General features: G+C 35.5%; 1 protein-coding gene across 13 annotated transcripts in view; it reads left to right on the top strand.

Annotated features, from left to right (window-relative positions):
* LOC127856922 (sortilin-like) overlaps positions 1–19,353 on the top strand; it is a 219,561-nt gene extending 200,208 nt beyond the window's left edge. For 11 of the 13 annotated variants that reach the window (XM_052393183.1, XM_052393173.1, XM_052393169.1 and 8 more), the window contains 6 exons: positions 2,761–2,877; positions 3,541–3,673; positions 10,570–10,694; positions 11,617–11,770; positions 11,925–12,059; positions 12,561–19,353. In XM_052393183.1, the coding sequence (XP_052249143.1) occupies positions 2,761–2,877; positions 3,541–3,673; positions 10,570–10,694; positions 11,617–11,770; positions 11,925–12,059; positions 12,561–12,575 (679 nt within the window). In that variant the 3' untranslated portion in view covers positions 12,576–19,353. The remainder of the gene's footprint in view (positions 1–2,760; positions 2,878–3,540; positions 3,674–10,569; positions 10,695–11,616; positions 11,771–11,924; positions 12,060–12,560) is intronic. The other 2 variants (XR_008038239.1, XR_008038238.1) reach the window with 2 other exon arrangements.
* The last annotated feature ends 602 nt before the right edge of the window (positions 19,354–19,955 follow it).

Raw genomic sequence — 19,955 nt, 5'->3', positions numbered from 1 at the left:
TAACTAATAACTGGGGGCTTCAATACCCTAGGGGTAACTAATAACTGGGGGCTTCAATACCCTAGGGCTAACTAATAACTGGGGGCTTCAATACGCTAGGGGTAACTAATAACTGGGGGCTTCAATACCCTAGGGGTAACTAATAACTGGGGGCTTCAATACCCTAGGGGTAACTAATAACTGGGGGCTTCAATACGCTAGGGGTAACTAATAACTGGGGGCTTCAATACCCTAGGGGTAACTAATAACTGGGGGCTTCAATACCCTAGGGGTAACTAATAACTGGGGGCTTCAATACCCAAGGGGTAACTAATAACTGGGGCTTCAATACCCTAGGGGTAACTAATAACTGGGGGCTTCAATACCCTAGGGGTAACTAATAACTGGGGGCTTCAATACCCTAGGGGTAACTAATAACTGGGGGCTTCAATACCCTAGGGGTAACTAATAACTGGGGGCTTCAATACCCTAGGGGTAACTAATAACTGGGGGCTTCAATACCCTAGGGGTAACTAATAACTGGGGGCTTCAATACCCTAGGGGTAACTAATAACTGGGGGCTTCAATACCCTAGGGGTAACTAATAACTGGGGGCTTCAATACCCTAGGGGTAACTAATAACTGGGGGCTTCAATACGCTAGGGCTAACTAATAACTGGGGGCTTCAATACCCTAGGGGTAACTAATAACTGGGGGCTTCAATACCCTAGGGGTAACTAATAACTGGGGGCTTCAATACCCTAGGGGTAACTAATAACTGGGGGCTTCAATACCCTAGGGGTAACTAATAACTGGGGGCTTCAATACCCTAGGGGTAACTAATAACTGGGGGCTTCAATACCCTAGGGGTAACTAATAACTGGGGGCTTCAATACCCTAGGGGTAACTAATAACTGGGGGCTTCAATACCCTTGGGGTAACTAATAACTGGGGGCTTCAATATGCTAGGGGTAACTAATAACTGGGGGCTTCAATACCCTAGGGGTAACTAATAACTGGGGGCTTCAATACCCTAGGGGTAACTAATAACTGGGGGCTTCAATACGCTAGGGCTAACTAATAACTGGGGGCTTCAATACCCTAGGGCTAACTAATAACTGGGGGCTTCAATACGCTAGGGGTAACTAATAACTGGGGGCTTCAATACCCTAGGGGTAACTAATAACTGGGGGCTTCAATACGCTAGGGGTAACTAATAACTGGGGGCTTCAATACCCTAGGGCTAACTAATAACTGGGGGCTTCAATACCCTAGGGGTAACTAATAACTGGGGGCTTCAATACGCTAGGGGTAACTAATAACTGGGGGCTTCAATACCCTAGGGCTAACTAATAACTGGGGGCTTCAATACGCTAGGGGTAACTAATAACTGGGGGCTTCAACACGCTAGGGGTAACTAATAACTGGGGGCTTCAACACGCTAGGGGTAACTAATAACTGGGGGCTTCAATACCCTAGGGCTAACTAATAACTGGGGGCTTCAATACCCTAGGGGTAACTAATAACTGGGGGCTTCAACACGCTAGGGGTAACTAATAACTGGGGGCTTCAACACGCTAGGGGTAACTAATAACTGGGGGCTTCAATACGCTAGGGGTAACTAATAACTGGGGGCTTCAATACGCTAGGGGTAACTAATAACTGGGGGCTTCAATACGCTAGGGGTAACTAATAACTGGGGGCTTCAATACGCTAGGGGTAACTAATAACTGGGGGCTTCAATACCCTAGGGGTAACTAATAACTGGGGGCTTCAATACCCTAGGGGTAACTAATAACTGGGGGCTTCAATACGCTAGGGCTAACTAATAACTGGGGGCTTCAATACCCTAGGGCTAACTTTATATTAAACAAAGCCCTTGATTAGCCTACCAGTTATTAAGCATATCTCTACAAAGCATTGAAAATACATTGTTGTTTTATTTCTGAATTAGAAAAATTGCAGATTACAAAATTGTGGTTGCTATTGCCATATTGGCTTTTGGTGGCACTTAATGTAATATTTTTTTTTGTTTGATATATTAAAAAAGTCTGAGCCAAGTTCTTCTTGTATACTTAGGTGGCTATTCCTAGTGTTTCTTTTATACGTAAGTATTTGCTTGTATATTTTGAAACTTCCTGTAGTTATCCCCCACTGTAGGCGGAGGGATATTGTTTTGGCGTTGTCCGTCCATCTTTCCGTCCGTCCGTCACTTTTGTGTCGGGAGCCATATCTTGGAAGTGCTTTGGCGGATTTCAATGAAACTTGGTATGATTATATATATGGATAAGAGGATGATGCACGCATAATGGCATTGTAAACCATCTGTTAATAACAGAGTTATGGCCCTTTGTATCTTGGAAAAATGCTTTATTTGTGTCCGTAGCCATATCTTGGAAGTGCTTTGGCGGATTTCATTGAAACTTGGTATGAGTATATATATGGATAAGAGGATGATGTATGCCAAATGGGATTGTACACCATTGAATAATAAAGGAATAATGGTCCTTTGTATCTTGAAAAAATGCTGTTTTGAGTGTCAAATATAAAAATGTCCAGAAGCATATTGGCGGGGGATATCAATTCAACGAATTTGCTTGTTTTTATTAACTTCTTGTATATTTCTGTAACTTCTTTGATATTTCAGTATTCAGTTTATTATAGTGACTCTGCGAAGTTATAATACATATCAGGAACTTGAGACCAGTGAATGAAGAACACTTGATTCTTTTCACGGGGTGGACCTTTACAACATAATATCGTTTGTCCTCTATATTTCAGTGACTATGCATACTACCGACCAGGGGGTTCAGATGACTGTGTGAAGGAGAAAGAGTTCAAGGGACCTGAGATCGATATCTGCCTCCACGGGCACGAGGAGAAACTGGTGTCAGAGGGGTAAGCATCCCCGCAGAAAGATTGGTCTGTGAAATAAATGCGACACGTTTTGGGAAAACTAGGCTTAATGAATGTGCATTACATGTTGTCCCAGATTAGCATGTACTGTCTGCACAGACTTACCAGGGATCACACTTTCCGCCTAGACTCGATGGGCGTGCAGAAGAGACTTTCTGTAAACAAAAACTCCCATTAGTAGGAAGGGTTGCCCCTGATCAAAGTGATCAGCCTGTTTGGACTGTACAGGCTAATCTGGAAAAACACTTGTATGCATAAAGCTCAGTTTTCCAGAAATGCAGCTCATATATAGAGCTCTGGTGGTAAAATCAGGCCCTTCAACAAAATATATGGAGCTAAATTATGTCCTAATAAATTATTTGAAATTTAAATTTTAATAAATTCTCATAATTATGTTGCAGGCTTTCTTATTCTTCAAAATTTTCAGATGAAGTTTGAGATTTACACTGTTTGTAGCCAAAGAGCCTAACCACAATCTTACAAGATCACAATCTTAGTCTTTACTTATTAAATACAATCAAATGAAATTGGACATTTGCAGAAATTTGAGATTTCAGGTACAAGCTTGTATCAGTCATTCTTTTTTAACCATGCTATTTTACCATGTTAAATAAACAATGCCTTGTGATCCATTCTGTATTGCAGGTACCGTAAGATTCCTGGGGACCGGTGCAAGGATGGCTTCAAACCAACTAGCAAGCTCATAGACTTGAACCTGCAATGTGACGAGTATGGACAGAGCCTGGTCAGAAAAGATGAGACAGCCCCCCAGACTGAGGTGGGTATGCACTGTGCGGGATGTAACCAGATTAAAATGAGCTGCATGCTGGGGACACTTGGCTTGGTGCATGAGTGTAAAGTGTCTAATATGGGACGACACTTGTCACTTTCTTGGAATGTTTGTTTAACGAAAGTCTCTTCTAAATGATAATTCAGTTTAGGCAGACGACACAGGCTAATCTGGGACAGCACTTTATGCACTTGCATTAAGCACAGTTTTCTCAGAACAAGGCTTAAATAAATGCCAGGGGAGCTTGAAAAGTACATTGTGAGTGAATAAGTTGTGCTGTTTCAACTGAAGTTCTTATTATTACCAACATCCATTAAGCATTTATTCCTTGTGTTATGTTCCTTCAAATAATAATTTAATGTTTATTGCAAAACGTTGTGTATGCAAGTCTATAAAATTGTCCATGGTCAAAACAAAAGCACTGTGTGGGTATGCATTTAGGAAAAATTGACAAATGAACAGAGGAAAAAAAGGGCCGGTTAAATATTAACATGTATTTTGTGGGGCATAACAATGGAAGGGGGACCACATATTTTTAAAGGGGGACATACCAATGGAAATAGCCCCTCCTCCCTTCTGTTTTGCTTTGGCTCAATACCTATAGTAGCAGCATATGACACAGTGGATAACGAACCCTTTATGATTTCCTGGTTTGACATTAGTTCTTGAATGTTTTATATCTGTAACACAGTTCAAATGTGTTTAATTGGAGTCATTCTTTCAGTTGGTCGGTTAGCGTGTCCGTATAAAATGTTATAAGTGATACAATTTTACAAAAAAATCAAATATCACTTTAGATGCCCAGTCATCTAGACATTCATGTGTCCTTAAAGAATTTAATAACATTTTTCTGCATTTCATAGCTGTATGAATTGTTTGTGAATAACATCCTATGTGCATAAGCACCAATTTGTCTTGCAAGGACTGTAACATTGTCGTTCATTGTGCAATTTTGATATTCCTTGCCACAAATGTCATAAGATGACATATTGTGTGTAGCATAACTTTCCCTAGTTCAAAGGTCAAGGTCAGAATAAGAGGTCATAGGTCAGGTCGAACATGAAATTTATGGGTCAAATTTTGGTTAAATTCCATTTTGGTAAATAATAATTTGTGTGGAATGTAACTTCATTATTCTTCATGCAATTAAAAAAACAATGTATAGAAACATGCACAATGTGGAGGTGTGTCACATGTTAGTCTTGCACCCTTTTGGCAAAGGTCACACTAAGGTACAAGGTCAATTATGTGCTTGTTGCAGCTTGTTAAATAAACATTTTAGGTTTATACAAATGGGTTGGCATGTTGCCAAAAGCAATCTTGCTAGTTCAGGAAGCTTAGTAAGTCTTGTCAAGTAATATTTTAGTAATTTGCATGTGCATCAGTCACTTGAGTGTGTTAATTTACTGGTAAAATATTTATTATAGTTAAGACTTTCCTTGCATGATTGTAAGCTGACAAAAATATTCACAATTTGTATAATATCAGCTTAAGAACTATGTTTTAAGCTCCACTGGCCAAAGGCCAGCGTGGCTTATGTCATGGTTCTGTGTCCGTCGTGCATGCGTCTGTCCGTCTGTCCGTTAACTTTTCCTTTAAACATCTTCTCCTAAACTACTGATCCAATTCTTCCTTATATGGCTTAAGAAAAACCTTGTTAACGCTCTAGAGGCCACATTTATTTTCCGATCTTCGTGAAACTTGGTCAGAAGATTTGTCCCAATAATATCTTGTTATCTCAGGTGAGCGACTTTGGGCCTTTCAGGCCCTCTTGTTATTAGCTCACCTGAGCTGTGCTCATGATGAGCTTTTGTGATCGCCTTTTGTCCGTTGTGAGGCGTCAACATTTGCCTTGTAAACACTCCAGAGGCCACATTTATTGTCCGATCTTCATAAAACTTGGTCAGAACATTTGTCCCATTGATACCTGGACTGAGTTCGAAACTGGGTCATGCTGGGTTAAAAACTAGGTCACTAGGTCAAAAAAACAAGAAAAACCTTGTGAACACTGTAGAAGTCACATTTAATGCCCAATCTTCATGTAACTTTGTTAAAATGTATGTCTAAATGATATGTTGGCTGAGTTTTAAAATGGTTCCAGTCCGTTGAAAAACATGGCCGCCAGGGGGCGGGGCAGTATTCCTTATATGGTTATAGAGACACCTTCTGAACACTCTAGAAGTCACAATTTTTGCCCAATCATCATAAAACTTGGTCAAAACATTGGTTTCATTCATATTTCGGACGAGTTTGAAAATAGTCCAGATCGGTAAAAAAACATTGCCGCAAGGGGGCGGGCACTTTTCTCTATATGTATATAGTGAAAACATGTGAACACTCTAGAAGTCACATTTTTGGTCCAATCTTCATGAAATTTGGTCAGAACATGTGTTTTCTGGATAAAACGGTTGAGTTCGAAAATGGTCCAGATTGGTGGAAAAACAAAATGCCCGCCAGGGGGTGGGGCAGTTTTCTCTATATGTATATAGTGAAAGCATTTGAACAGTCTAGTTGTGATAAGCCATAATGTTTAAGAAAGATAACCTGTACATACTTTCTAATAGTTAACTCCCTTGTATAAACCTGGGACTTCTTTCATAAAATGTGGTGTACATAAAGACAGTAGTTTGCATGCAATTTAATAAACCTATGTAATAAAATAACTGTACATGTACTAATGCACTGTAGAGCCTTATCTTTGATCTTTACTGATAAGCCAAGTTAACCTACTGTGTTTTGGTGTATTTAATAGACTACTGTGCTATGAAACTGTTTCCATGGCAACCTTGTTATTTGGCATTTTCTAAATTAGAAAGACTCTTTTGATTGAAATAACTTTTGTAAATTCTTATTTTTTACATTTGAGTCACTGGAGTTTTTCACTCTCCATAAAATGTGTTCTTTAGATTAAGTTAGACTTATTTTATAAACAAAATTTTTGAAGCAACTTCTAGACTAACAGTAACTAATATTTATATCAGTTTTTTTGACAGATTGTGAACTTCTTTTTACATTCATTAAGGTATTTGCTGTATTTGTTCATTTTTAACGATGCATAGATTCTTTAGACTAAAGTTAGTTATTTTCATTAAAGCTGCTTTGGTTTTCACTTATAGATTAATTCTTTGAGTGTATTCAGGCGTATCTGACTGGACGCCTTTAGTTAATTGAATTACAACCAGTAAGTGTGTTAGAAATAAGCGTTCTTTAATTAGACTCGATAAATATTTCCGTATTACAAAAGTGCTCACACAGTTACATAACTCGTAACCGTCCCGTGACTGGTTCACCGCACTACGACAGTTGTTTATAGTAAAACATTGTGAATAGTTTTAGTCACATTTTTAGTTCAATCAGAATGACGCTTGCTGATCTAAACACATGGTGACAATCTTTATGAGCATAATATTTTTTGCTCATGGTGAACTTTTGTGATCACCTTTTGTCAATTGTCTGTCTTCCGTCGTGCGTCATGAATAATTGCCTTGTTAACACTGTAGAGGCCACATTTATTGTTGGATCTTCATGAAACTTTTTCAGAAGATTTGTCCCAATAATATCTTGGACAAGTTCAAAAATGAATCCAGTCTGTTGAAAAACATTTCCGCCATGGGGCCATTAGTTGTTAATTCTTCATGAAACTTGGTTAGAACATTTGTTCTATTGATATCTTGGGCTGCAAAGAACAGGTCATTTCTTTTATCTCAGGTGAGCAACTTTGGGCCTTTCAGGCCCTCTTGTATAGGATTTTCCCCTTTCTTGAGCTGTAACACTATTTACACTTGAGCCACAGCAATGAAACTTACCACAGGTGTTTTCAATCATCTGGGGCTGAGTCAAAGGCAAGACTCATAACATTAGAGGCCAGGTCAAGGTCACACATTGAGGTTAAGGATAAGACATTTTATGAATTATTCATTATTTACCCTTTACTTCACTATCCATCAAGGGATTGTGTAATATTTTTCAACAATTGTTTCTTCTTTATATGGCTGTGTGTCACAGGGGAGACTCGTGTCTTTAGGGTCAAGGTCACCTACTGAGGTCAAATGTTACAAACTTGTATTAAATATGCCTTATTTTGTTGGGATTCTACCATACATCTGGTGTAATTGTTCATAGTTATCAGACAGTGAGGCACACACAAGACCCATGTCCCTACTGCAAAGTTCAAGGTCACACAAATTGTGTTGTACACTACCTTTTAACAGCAGAGTTACCACCAGTTCTTCCTTTAATATATCTTTTTACAAATGGAGAGTATAAGCACAGATAGCTGAATTTGGCTCAACAATTGTCCTTCAACAAAATCTTATAACAACAATACCTTTTAACAGTATTTTTTGGACTGAAACAATGTCAAAATCATTTAGGTTTTTTTAATGCGAAGCTTTATTTTAGCACTGCTTTTAAAGCTTTCTTTAAAACACGATGAAAGTGTATCAATGAATGATAATATAAGTAGTTGTGTACAGAGTTTCTTGATGCAGGCTTTGAAAGCAGTGGCAGGAGATAAAATGGGCGATTAGATGCAGGACATTTTCGCATGGCACAGCTTATTTGAAATTTGCTATGTTTTACTTAATTATTTGCATATTAGTTAAGTGTAAAAGAGTTATTAAAATAGTTAGACTGACTACAACAAATAGGGAAAAAAACTAACTCATTTCATTTTTTAACAAAACTCAGTATCAAAGTGAATATGAACGTAAATTAATATGAGATTGTGTTTTTCACCCATTTTTGGAAATAAGGAAGAAATATCTTTAAATCTCCTTCAATGCTATGCTTTCGGTACTTACTTTTATTTCATTATAATTTGTCATTATTAGAAACAAAAAGTGCCTGAAACATATTGTTTTTGCAGTAAGACTATAAGTTATCTCTTGATTTCATGTGTAAAACCAATTGAAAAGTTAATACATATAATAAATGTACTTTGATAATTATAACTTATTATCTTAACCCTTTCCCACTCAGAAGCAAAGTGAAAATGGCTATGTGCAAACAGCATAAAACCAGAACAGCCTGCAAGTAACTCATCAGTATCTAAGGGTTGGAAATGAAGCATTAAAAACTTGAATCTAGTAAGAAAGATCTTTAATTAAATTTACCTTTTTAAGGGACTACAAATGTGTCAAAATACGTATCTAAGTGACAAAGGGTTAAAGACACATTTGAAAAGAAATCATGCATGCCAGGTCTTGTAACAAAATAATTTGAATTATTATAACCACATGTAAATTGCTCAATTTTCTGTTGCAAGTAAAATTCAGAGGTCAAATGACAAATGCTTGAAAGAGATATTAAAAGGTTTCATTTATTTTAAGTTGCAAACAACATAATGTGGGGTGCTATCACTTACAAAAGGATATGTGACTGAGCAAACAAAAATAGTGACATCTGGCTTGTATGTGTTTGCACATTTCTACACTTAATAATGCTCTGGCCTATTCATTAATTTGTTCTTTGCAAACATTGACATTCCAATATATCTTAACATTGCCATTCCACTATGTATTAACATTGACACTCCACTATATATTAACATTAATATGCTAATATACTAACATTGACATTCCAATGTATCTCAATATTGACATTTCAATATATATTACCATTGACATTCCAATATATATATATATATATATATATATATATATATATATATATATATATATATATATATATATATATATATATATATATATATATTAACATTGACATTCCTGTATAGATTAACATTGACATTCCAATATATATTAACATTGACATTCCAATATATATATATATATATATATATATATATATATATATATATATATTAACATTGACATTCCAATATATATTATCTTCTAGCTTTTTCCTTATTGGCTTATGGGTATCTAATTTGTTAAGATTCAATTACTCTCACAATCTTGTTTAACACTTAGTATTAATTTACTTATATCAGACCTTCTCCTCGTCGCAGGGAAAAATTCAATCGGCTGAGAAAACGGATACATATTTTTACTAGTCACATATTTATGTAGGGAAATTTTATCACATAAAATTCATGGCCGACATTGATCTGTTGATGGGGCACAACACCTCATTCCCGTCAGTGAAGTGGTGACTACAGATATTCTAGGTATTTTGTTCAGGTTTATTTTGATCATGTCCGTTGTATAGGATGCTGTGGTTCATCCATTTTAATGATCTGTGGATGCTGTGGTTCATCCAATTTAAAAGTATGTTTGGATGCTGTGGTTCACCCAATTTAAAAGAATGAGTGGATGCTGTGGTTCATCCAATTTAAAAGTATGTGTGGATGCTGTGGTTCATCCAATTTTTAACAATAAAGGTATTTGTGGAAGCTGTGGTTCATCCAATTGTAGGTTTGTGGTTGTGGCTTGGGGATCCACACTTGGGTTAATTTTAATGGAACTGAGAATGCAGGTATTCTTTGGTACCCAAGGCGTCCCTACAAATATTTGAAAATTTACAAGTGTATATATGTCCACTCTATTAGATATTGATATAGATATTGGTCAGATATTGATGTTGACAACAGTGGTGTCATGTCATGGATAGGGTTGACTAAATTGAGTTTAAGTAAATAGGTTTTAACTTACACATCAAATACTAAACACAATTATTTTGAATGCAATCTCTCTCCCCTTATTTTAAATTAATTTTATCAGATGTTGTATTTTAATTAAGTTGTATTTATCTATAGAATCAGCAGATTTTAGAGTTCTCCAGCATGCTTTAGTTAGCCTAGACTTTCATTTCAATGGATCTTCTCAAATAAATAAATAAATACATTTAAACAAAACTACTCATTTCTTAGTAACATAAAATTTCTCAGGTGTTATAATTTACGTGAATTGATGTATGTATAGAACCAGCCAAATGGGTTCAGCAAGGGAGTGAAGGTGCTGGCTATGGTGATCGTGATAGCTATCCTGGCCCTGGCCTCCGTCATGGGCGTGTACTTTGTGAGGAAGTTCATACTCCTCAGACGCAAGTAAGTCAATATGAGTACATGAGTCTCACTTTGGGGAAACTGGGCTTAATGCATGTGCGAAAAGTGTTGTCCCAGATTAGCCTGTGCTGTTTGCACAGGCTAATCAGGGACAAAACTTTTTGCTTAAACTTGATTTTCATTTTAAATGAGACTTCCTTTAAAGAAAAAATACAATCTCAGCAAAAAGTGTTTTGAATTATTAGCCTGTGCTGACTAAACAGGCTAATAAAGGATGACATTTTAGGCTCTTGCATTAAGGCCATGTTTCCCAGAACAAGAATGCAGCTTATATCGAGATACACATGTATAAACATTAAAACAAGAAATGAGAAAAAGCCTGTTTTATCTTATCCCAAGTTGTGTATTGTTGAAATAAACTTTTAAGGAATAAACTTTGTTTTACTTTATTACTGGGATAAAGCTGTTACTTACTGATCAATGACATACACAAAATTATTTTCTGAAATCATTTGTAATGGTATTTTCTTCAATTAGTTTTTTTAATGCTCAGCATTTTCTATGAAAAATATGAGGAAGAAATAAAACCAGAAAACCAAGCAGTTTATTTCTCAACAAAAGATCCAAACCTTTAAAGTGGCTTATGGTTCAGGGTTTTTAAGCCTAGCAAACTAAACTTGTCTGTATTTAATACTTAGCTTGTATTCAGTATTCAACTTTTTGCTGCTCAGAAGCAAAGTTAATATGGCTATATGCAACCAGCAATAAAACCAGAACAGTCCGCTAGTAACTCGCAGTCTGTTCAGGTTTTATGTTGTTTGCTGTTCATCAGTATCTTAGGGTTGGAAATGAAGCCATTAAAAAGTTGAATCCATTAAGAAAAGTTTTTCATTTATTTTGATTTTCTAAGGGACTACAAATGAGTTAAAATGTGTATGTAAGTGGTAACTGTTTTCTATTACAGCAAAACAGTGTACAGCTACTCAAGGCTGGGCCAGAATGAGACTCATGGTTTGATGCATGCTGACGACGATGATGATGATGATGAGGGAGACCTCAGTCAGAGCTTAGACAAGGCACTGGCCGCATCACAGGTCAAATATCAGGACTCAGATGAAGTGAGTACCATTATGTGAGAGTGTGAATGCTGGTATCATCATTATGTGAGAGTGTGAATGCTGGTATCATCCTGTTTCACCAGAGCCAGGCTCATATTTTGCGAAGTGTTTCAATCATGCCGAGAGTAACGGCAATTTGCATATGAAATTTCAGGAGTTGACAACATCCAAGCTGCCAAGTACCGCTACGAAACCTGCACCAAAGAGGTCACAACCCAACGGGTCTGCACACCCGGTGCCCAAGCATGACACTAATCCATTTACAGGCTATCATGATGATTCAGATGACGTAAGTATTGAGTGTAGACTGGTGTTGTTGCTGTTTTTAGATTTCTTCTGTTTTGAAATTCCAAGGGAAGAGTATGCAATGGGAAGTGGTTTAATGGATATTCCAAGGGAAGAGTATGCAAGTGGTTTAATGGATAGAGCCTCGCTCTGAAAAAAAGGGGGTTTAATGCATCTACGTTAAGTGCCACCAAAGATAAGGCCTGGGCAGTCTGCACAGGCTTATCAAGCACACACTGACTATTTTTATTACCCTCACCTAGATACTCTTTCCTAAACCAGTAATTATCATAAATTGATAATTTTTACTGGTAGTACTGGTTCCACCTATACCCATTTTAGCACAGAAGGGTTGAACAGAAAAAATGATGGACAAGAAATCTATAAATGAGATTGTGTTATTAAATATAAATATAGATGTTTAATAAATTATGCATGAGTTCTCTATCGTGAATGTTTATAACATTCGAATATGATTGATATGTAATCATATTATCTTTTCCAGGATATGTTAAGTTAATGTTACCCATGACAACAGGGATGTGCTATGGCCCTTTCACCTGGAGATCTTTTATTCCAAACCATATAGCACAAGAGATAGATTGGATGTCGGTGGACATTGAAATCCTTCCAGATAGTTTAAACGACATAATATTTACACTGTGTATGTTAATAGCTGTGATAATGCGAGGAATGGAACAATTTATTTGCAATACAAAAGTCATGTGCTGGTTATGTTTAGAACTGTATATTTTGGTTGAGTTTTCATACATGTTTTTCAGGCCTGTTTTGTCATGCTTCTTAATCCATCTAAACTTACGATAAACTTTTGTCTGACATTCATTTTATTATTTATGTTTTTATCTTTTTTTTTCTAGTCAAATGTGAATCTTGATAACAATACAAGTTAACAGGTCTTCAAATCTGACAAAAAATACATTGAAGTCATAGGCGCTTTAGTTTGAACCCTGTGTAACTGCAAACAATTTTTGTTGTAGTTATACACCCACATAATAAATGTAAAAATGAAACTTGAATAGCAACAAATGTTAACATTTTGTTGCATTCATCAATGTGTGTTTAATTGAACCTGAAAAAGCATGTATGATAATTTGTGTATTTGAAAAAAAAAAGTTTGTTGGTTATGTTTTATTTTGATTTTTTTTAAAATACAAAATCACTACTAGGCTGTTTTAATTTGAAATGATGGAATATGACATTAAGAAACCTTTGTTTATTTTGTTGAAGTGTTTTTGAAACATGCATAATAATCAGTGTCAGAAAAATAATAAAAATATTTGGTAGCCCATAAAATTTACCTACAAAATGATAAGAGGCAAGTTTTCATCTTTATTTTATTTCGTCATTTACATATACATAATATGTATACATACATATACATAATACAGCTAGTGGTCTGATGTACACAGTCAATATCATAAATTAATGTTACAGTACAGGCACCATGTACTTAAATGTAAATGTACAAAAGAAAATCATATACTACATGTAGATATTACATGTATGTGCACATGTATGCGTACTTAAATTCGGACAGTATGTAAAGTCGGAAACGTAAATAAAACGTTTAGATGATCAATACCATTGACTCTTATGGTGTTAATAAATGCAATTGCCCTTTTAACAACAAATACCGAGTTTCAAAGAAATCAAGAGAGTATTAAATCATTTATTTACTTGTGTCCGACTGTAAGTACTGTCTGAATTTACGTATTGCATCCGTATGTTACGACACTTGTGTGCAGTCAGTATACAATACAATAATTAAGAATTATGTGTGATGTAACCATAGTTTACATTTAAAAAACATTGCCAGATGCATATAAGGTAGTGAATTAGAGCAATCTCATGAATATATTATTCTCATATTTGCTGATGAAAACCAAAGTGTATATAGTAGTTTAAATAACAATATGGTCATTATTGATACATATGTAAATCATTCCAGAACTTAAAGATACTGCATGTCAATTCAAATGAGTAAATATTTAATTGCACAGTTGGAAATCGGTATATGAATAAACTGTGTTCAATCTTTTATTTTTTCTTATATATATATTATATGTGTGTAATTTATTAGATGAAAGTGGAGATGGTTTGTTGAATCGGTGATCAAATGTACAATAATAGGATGAAATATTCTTGACACATCTTGGTTGGACAACTAATAAAATATATGGGTGTATTTTTAAAAAGTGTTTGACACAGACAAAAGATGCCAATCAGTCAGAAATGTGAACTAAACATGAATTGTGTGGGATATTAACTTCATTGTGGTATTTGAAAAGATACCGTTTTTTAATAACTGTACTTTATGTTATTGTCCCCTACCGGTTTTACCGGAGGGGACTTATGGTTTGCGCTCTGTCTGTCTGTCTGTCTGTCTGTCTGTCTGTCTGTCTGTCTGTCTGTCTGTCTGTCTGTCTGTCTGTCTGTCTGTCTGTCTGTCTGTCTGTCTGTCTGTCTGTCTGTCTGTCTGTCAGTCTGTCTGTCAGTCACACTTTTCTGGATCCTGCGATAACTTAAAAAGTTCTTAATATTTTTTCATGAAACTTGAAACATGGATAGATGGCAATATGGACATTATGCACATCATTTCATTTTGTTCCTACGTCAAAAAGTATGGTTGCTATGGCATCAAATAGACTAAAAATACTGCTGAAAATGGTGGTTTTCTGGATCCTGCGATAACATTAAAAGTTCTTAATATTTTTTCATGAAACTTGAAACATGGATAGATGGCAATATGGACATTATGCATGTCATTTCATTTTGTTCCTATGTCAAAAATTCTGGTTGCAATGGCAACAAATAAAAAAAATCTGACAATGGTGGAATTTCTGACAATGGTGGAGCCGGTAGGGGACTATATTGCTTGGCAATAGTCTTGTTTTATTGTAAGTTCAACTTTGCACAAAGTTCTCATCGGGAGATATTGTGCTCACCCTCGATTTGCGTCATCAACTTTTAGCCAGTTAACACTTTAAAAGGTCAATCTTGATTAAAATTAGACAGCATGTTTATGTTGGAATTATGTAGGCTAAGTTTGAATGTTGGTCTCATGCATTAAAAACGAGGTCGTCTGGTCAAGTCTTAGAAAATGCTTGTTACCTCACTAGAGACAACATTTATGACTCAATATTAATGTTACCTGGTCAGAATGCTTAGATCTCGACAATATCTAGGCTGAGTTTTATGAAGGGTTAAATGCATCTAAAACTAGGTCGCCAGGTCAAATCTTAGAAAAACCTTGAAACCTCTCTTGAAGTCAAGTTTATATCTCTACCTGGATTTATCTTGGTCAGAATGTAAATATTTTCAATATCTAGGCCAAATCTGGGTTGTGTTGGGTCAAAAACTAGGTCAGCGGGTCAAGTGTACAACAATTGTTGTACCTTGAAATAAAATAAGGGCTTAAAGCCATAATGGCCCTCTTGTTTGTTTGAAACATATCTCATAGTAATGCATTCATTTTCTGTTATGTTTTTAAATTTTGTTTATTGTTTTTTGTATTTATATGAATATGCAATGCTTTAAGTAATATTTTTCCATATTATTCTTTGTAGTCAAACATTTATATTTATGCAATTTGTGAATGTATTTATTGCACTTGATATTGTTATCCCTAGAACTGCACACATGCAGTTGCTTACCTGTGCATTTGTATTTAAATGTATGGTTAACATGGTTAAAAATTAGTGTATTTCTGTTGTTAAATTTACGGGCAATTATTTACTATTTAAGTAAATGTATGAAGACTGCAAGTTCTTCTCCAAAGATGCAATTACAGGCCGAATGTGAATAAGTTGAAAGGGCACGTTGTTCAGTGAAAATGTCTTTAATAAGATTAACTGTGTTACGTGAGTTATGCTCAAGGGTGGCAGTAATGGTCAGGCAAGGCAGGAATCCCACCCTCATATTTCAGTAAGTGTTTGTCATTGTGTAAATCATTTTTAAGTGTTTAAACAGGACTGATATTTATTATGTACTTATCAACTAATCTGTCAAATTGTCATGTTGAACTTTAAAGTACATTAATGCTAAATTCTATCATGATTAGCATCCCCGTGAAATATTTATACATATTTTTCAATCTGGCAAGACAAATCAAACAAGTAAAGGAAAACAAAAAATTTCTTTTACAACTTATTTACACCATTTGCACCTGCTAAAGCAAACCGTATAATCAACGGCATATTGGGAATCATCTGTCTCAATAGACAAGAATCATACTTTTTACAAGTAAATCCTTTGTTTAGAGTTTCAGTTCCTTCAAAAAATACATTTAAACGCATTGGCATACCAGAATGGTTAGAAAAGATTTGGCCGTAAAGTTCACAAAAAACATAAGGGAAGCCCCTGTTTTTGCCATCTAAGTGTTTAAAAGTTCCCGATGTTGTTTGGGTTATGGATGTAAGAGTGAAAGAGAGAGAAAAATATGATCAACATGATTGTGAGCCACACTTTGAGATAACCAGGCTTAACACATGTGCGTAAAGTGTCGTCCCGTATTAGCTTTTGCAGTAGGCTTATCATTACAATGCAGTCTTTACAGGCTTATCATTACAATGCAGTCTTTACAGGCTTATCATTACAATGCAGTCTTTACAGGCTTATCATTACAATGCAGTCCATCTACACTGGTTTTTTGTTTAGAGAAGACCTTTTTTACGAAAAATTCCATGAAAGTGGAGAGTTATGTTTGGACTACACAGGCTAATCTGGTATGACACTTTACGCACATGCATTAAGCCCAGTTTTTCCAAAATGTGGCTTATATTGAGTCGCGTTCTGAGAAAACTGGGCTCAATGCTTGTGCGTTAAGTGTCGTCCCAGATTAACCTTTGCAGTCTGCACAGGCTAATCAGGGACGACACTTTCCGCTTTTATGACATTTTTCGTTTAAATGAAGTCTCTTTTAAGCTAAAATCCAATTAAGGCGCAAAGTGTCGTCCCTGATTAGCCTGTGCAGACTGCACAGGCTAATCTGGGACGACACTTTATGCACATGTTTTCTCAGAACACGACTCTCTTTTGGACATGAATGTCTATATATGTTGTTGCAAGGAATTTACATCTATTGTAAAAGTTTCATCACCAATGTAACCTTCATTTTTATGTCCCCCACTATAGTAGTGGGGGACATATTGTTTTTGCCCTGTCTGTTGGTCTGTCTGTTGGTCTGTCTGTTTGCGCCAACTTTAACATTTTGCAATAACTTTTGCTATATTGAAGATAGCAACTTCATATTTGGCATGCATGTGTATCTCATGAAGCTGCACATTTTGAGTGGTGAAAGGTCAAGGTCATCCTTCAAGGTCAGAGGTCAAATATATGTGGCCAAAATCGCTCATTTTATGAATACTTTTGCAATATTGAAGATAGCAACTTGATATTTGGCATTCATGTGTATCTCATGGAGCTGCACATTTTGAGTGGTGAAAGGTCAAGGTCATCCTTCAAGGTCAGAGGTCAAATATATGTGGCCCAAATCGCTTATTTTATAAATACTTTTGCAATATTGAAGATAGCAACTTGATATTTGGCATGCATGTGCATCTCATGGAGCTGCACATTTTGAGTGGTGAAAGGTCAAGGTCATCCTTCAAGGTCAGAGGTCAAATATATGTGGCCCAAATCGCTTATTTTATGAATTCTTTTGCAATATTGAAGATAGCAACTTGATATTTGGCATGCATGTGTATCTCATAGAGCATTTTGAGAAGTGAAAGGTCAAGGTCAAGGTCATCCTTCACAAGGTCAAGGTCATCCTTCAAGGTCAAACGTCATATAGGGGGACATTGTGTTTCACAAACACATCTTGTTGAATTTGAAATTAGAAGTGATTTTTTTTTCTAACAGGCACACGTTGGTATTGTATGTTTATATCTCACAACTAATCTTTTTTATTTTGCTAAATTGATATTGGTTTCATTTCATAAATAGTACAAACTTGGTTCCTTTTCTAGGTTTAGCTGGTGTTTATTTCCTGGATGTCAGGGTTCAGGTTTCTGATGTTTTGTTTAGACATTGCTTTATTATAGTTTAAAAGTTTGTGATTTTTTTATACTTAGAGGTATTTCTTAGGGGAGGGATTAAATCAATCAAGTACAACTGCTTTTGATGTACATATTTTAATTTAATCATTTCAGTCATTTCAATCTTATGCATAGTAAACAGCACAAATGTTAAACAGCCTAATATCTTTCATACGTTTTGCATATATTTAAAAAGCCTTTTTTTGCATTGCTTTCGTGTACATTGTTTTAACCCCGAAATCAAAGAAAATTTAGACATGGCTTTATCAATTTTATTTACTTAATTTACATTTACTTTGTTTGCATTTAATTTTACCAAGACATAATTGTGTAAAAGTTTTAATTGTTTTATGCACATATCTTTCTTCATCAAAAGTGATTTCTGTAACACTTCTTTCAGTGTGTGGGTTGCTTTAAAAATATGACGATCAATTTGATCAATAACATTGTGTGTGTGCAATGTTTAATTTAATAATTCAATTCAATAAATAAATTCAATAAGAATTACTAAAAATGTATTCTGTAATACTTTCTAAAAAATGCATTTTTTTCACGCTTTTATATTTCCTTCATAGATAAAACCTGGATGAATCATATTTGGGTACATGAGTTCTCAAATAATCATCGTTGTGTGCCTCTGCTGTGTGGCAAATATCACATTTGTATTTTTTGTTTGTGTTTATTGCCTTTAAGTCTTATACTGGGGAATAAGCTGTATATGGTTTCTGCCGGATTCCTTCCTAAATTCTCACTGTACATATGGACCAGTATCAAACAGCTCAAAGGGATGTCCAAGCTTAGTTATTGAAGTCTGATGTCTTACATGGAATGCAAAAATGATGGTTAAATGTTATAAAATACTCATGAGTTTAGTAGTATAATATTGGATGTAATAATACTTGTATATCAACACATTATTTTCATGATTTTTTTTATGGGAACACTTGATGAATTTTATTGGTATCCTTTACAATCCTTTAAATCAAAAATGATTTTAATCTATTTAATAGTGATAACAACCCATGTCTTCATTTTGACTGGTTATGGCGTTGTTTTGTTACATCTGTATACATGCTTTGAGTGGTAGCTGGCGAGTGTTTCTAAATAAATAATGCCATGTATTGGTGTGATAAAATATTCCATATGTACTGAGGTTTGTGAGGTATAATTTGTGTATATTGTTTCCTCTCTGCTCTTTTTCTATGCTGGTATAATAAATAAAATGTGACTCAAGAACAATGAATAGTGTTATCAACATTTCCTTCTTAATTTTTGGTGCATGTAATGCACAGTATTTCATAATTGATATTATTATTAGCATACTGGGTATTCTGATATTCAGCTTGCATAATGAACACCAAGTGGTGTTACATCTCAATAAAATGTTTGTAATTTTTGCAAAGATACTCTGTAAGCTAACTCCAGATTAGGTTTGTTTAAATGTTCATATGATATCAATGACTTCACATATCAATTGTGTTGAGGTATTAACTACAGTGGTTAGTGGATAATGGTGTCTGTATAAGAATGGGAGGTTCTGGGTTAGATCCCCAATCGGGTAGCATCCTGCGGCCATGGCGTAATGGAACTGCTGTCCACCATGCCACTGGGGTTTATCAGAAGGATTTGAAAGCTTTTTAAATGCAAAGCTTTTAATGCAATCAAGCTTAAATGGACTGCACTCTGGATAAAATGGGATTAAATGCATGATCCAGCTATGGCAAAAAGTGTTGTCCCTGATTAGCCTGTGCTTATTGCAAATGAATTTAACCATGTTTTTCCAAAGTGCGGCTCAAAAAGTACTCGAAACTGGAATTGAATGAGTTTGAGCCATACACATG

This window comes from Dreissena polymorpha, chromosome 1, assembly GCF_020536995.1.
Source record: "Dreissena polymorpha isolate Duluth1 chromosome 1, UMN_Dpol_1.0, whole genome shotgun sequence".
NCBI classification, from domain to species: domain Eukaryota; kingdom Metazoa; phylum Mollusca; class Bivalvia; order Myida; family Dreissenidae; genus Dreissena; species Dreissena polymorpha.
This window is presented reverse-complemented; position numbering and strand designations above follow the sequence as displayed.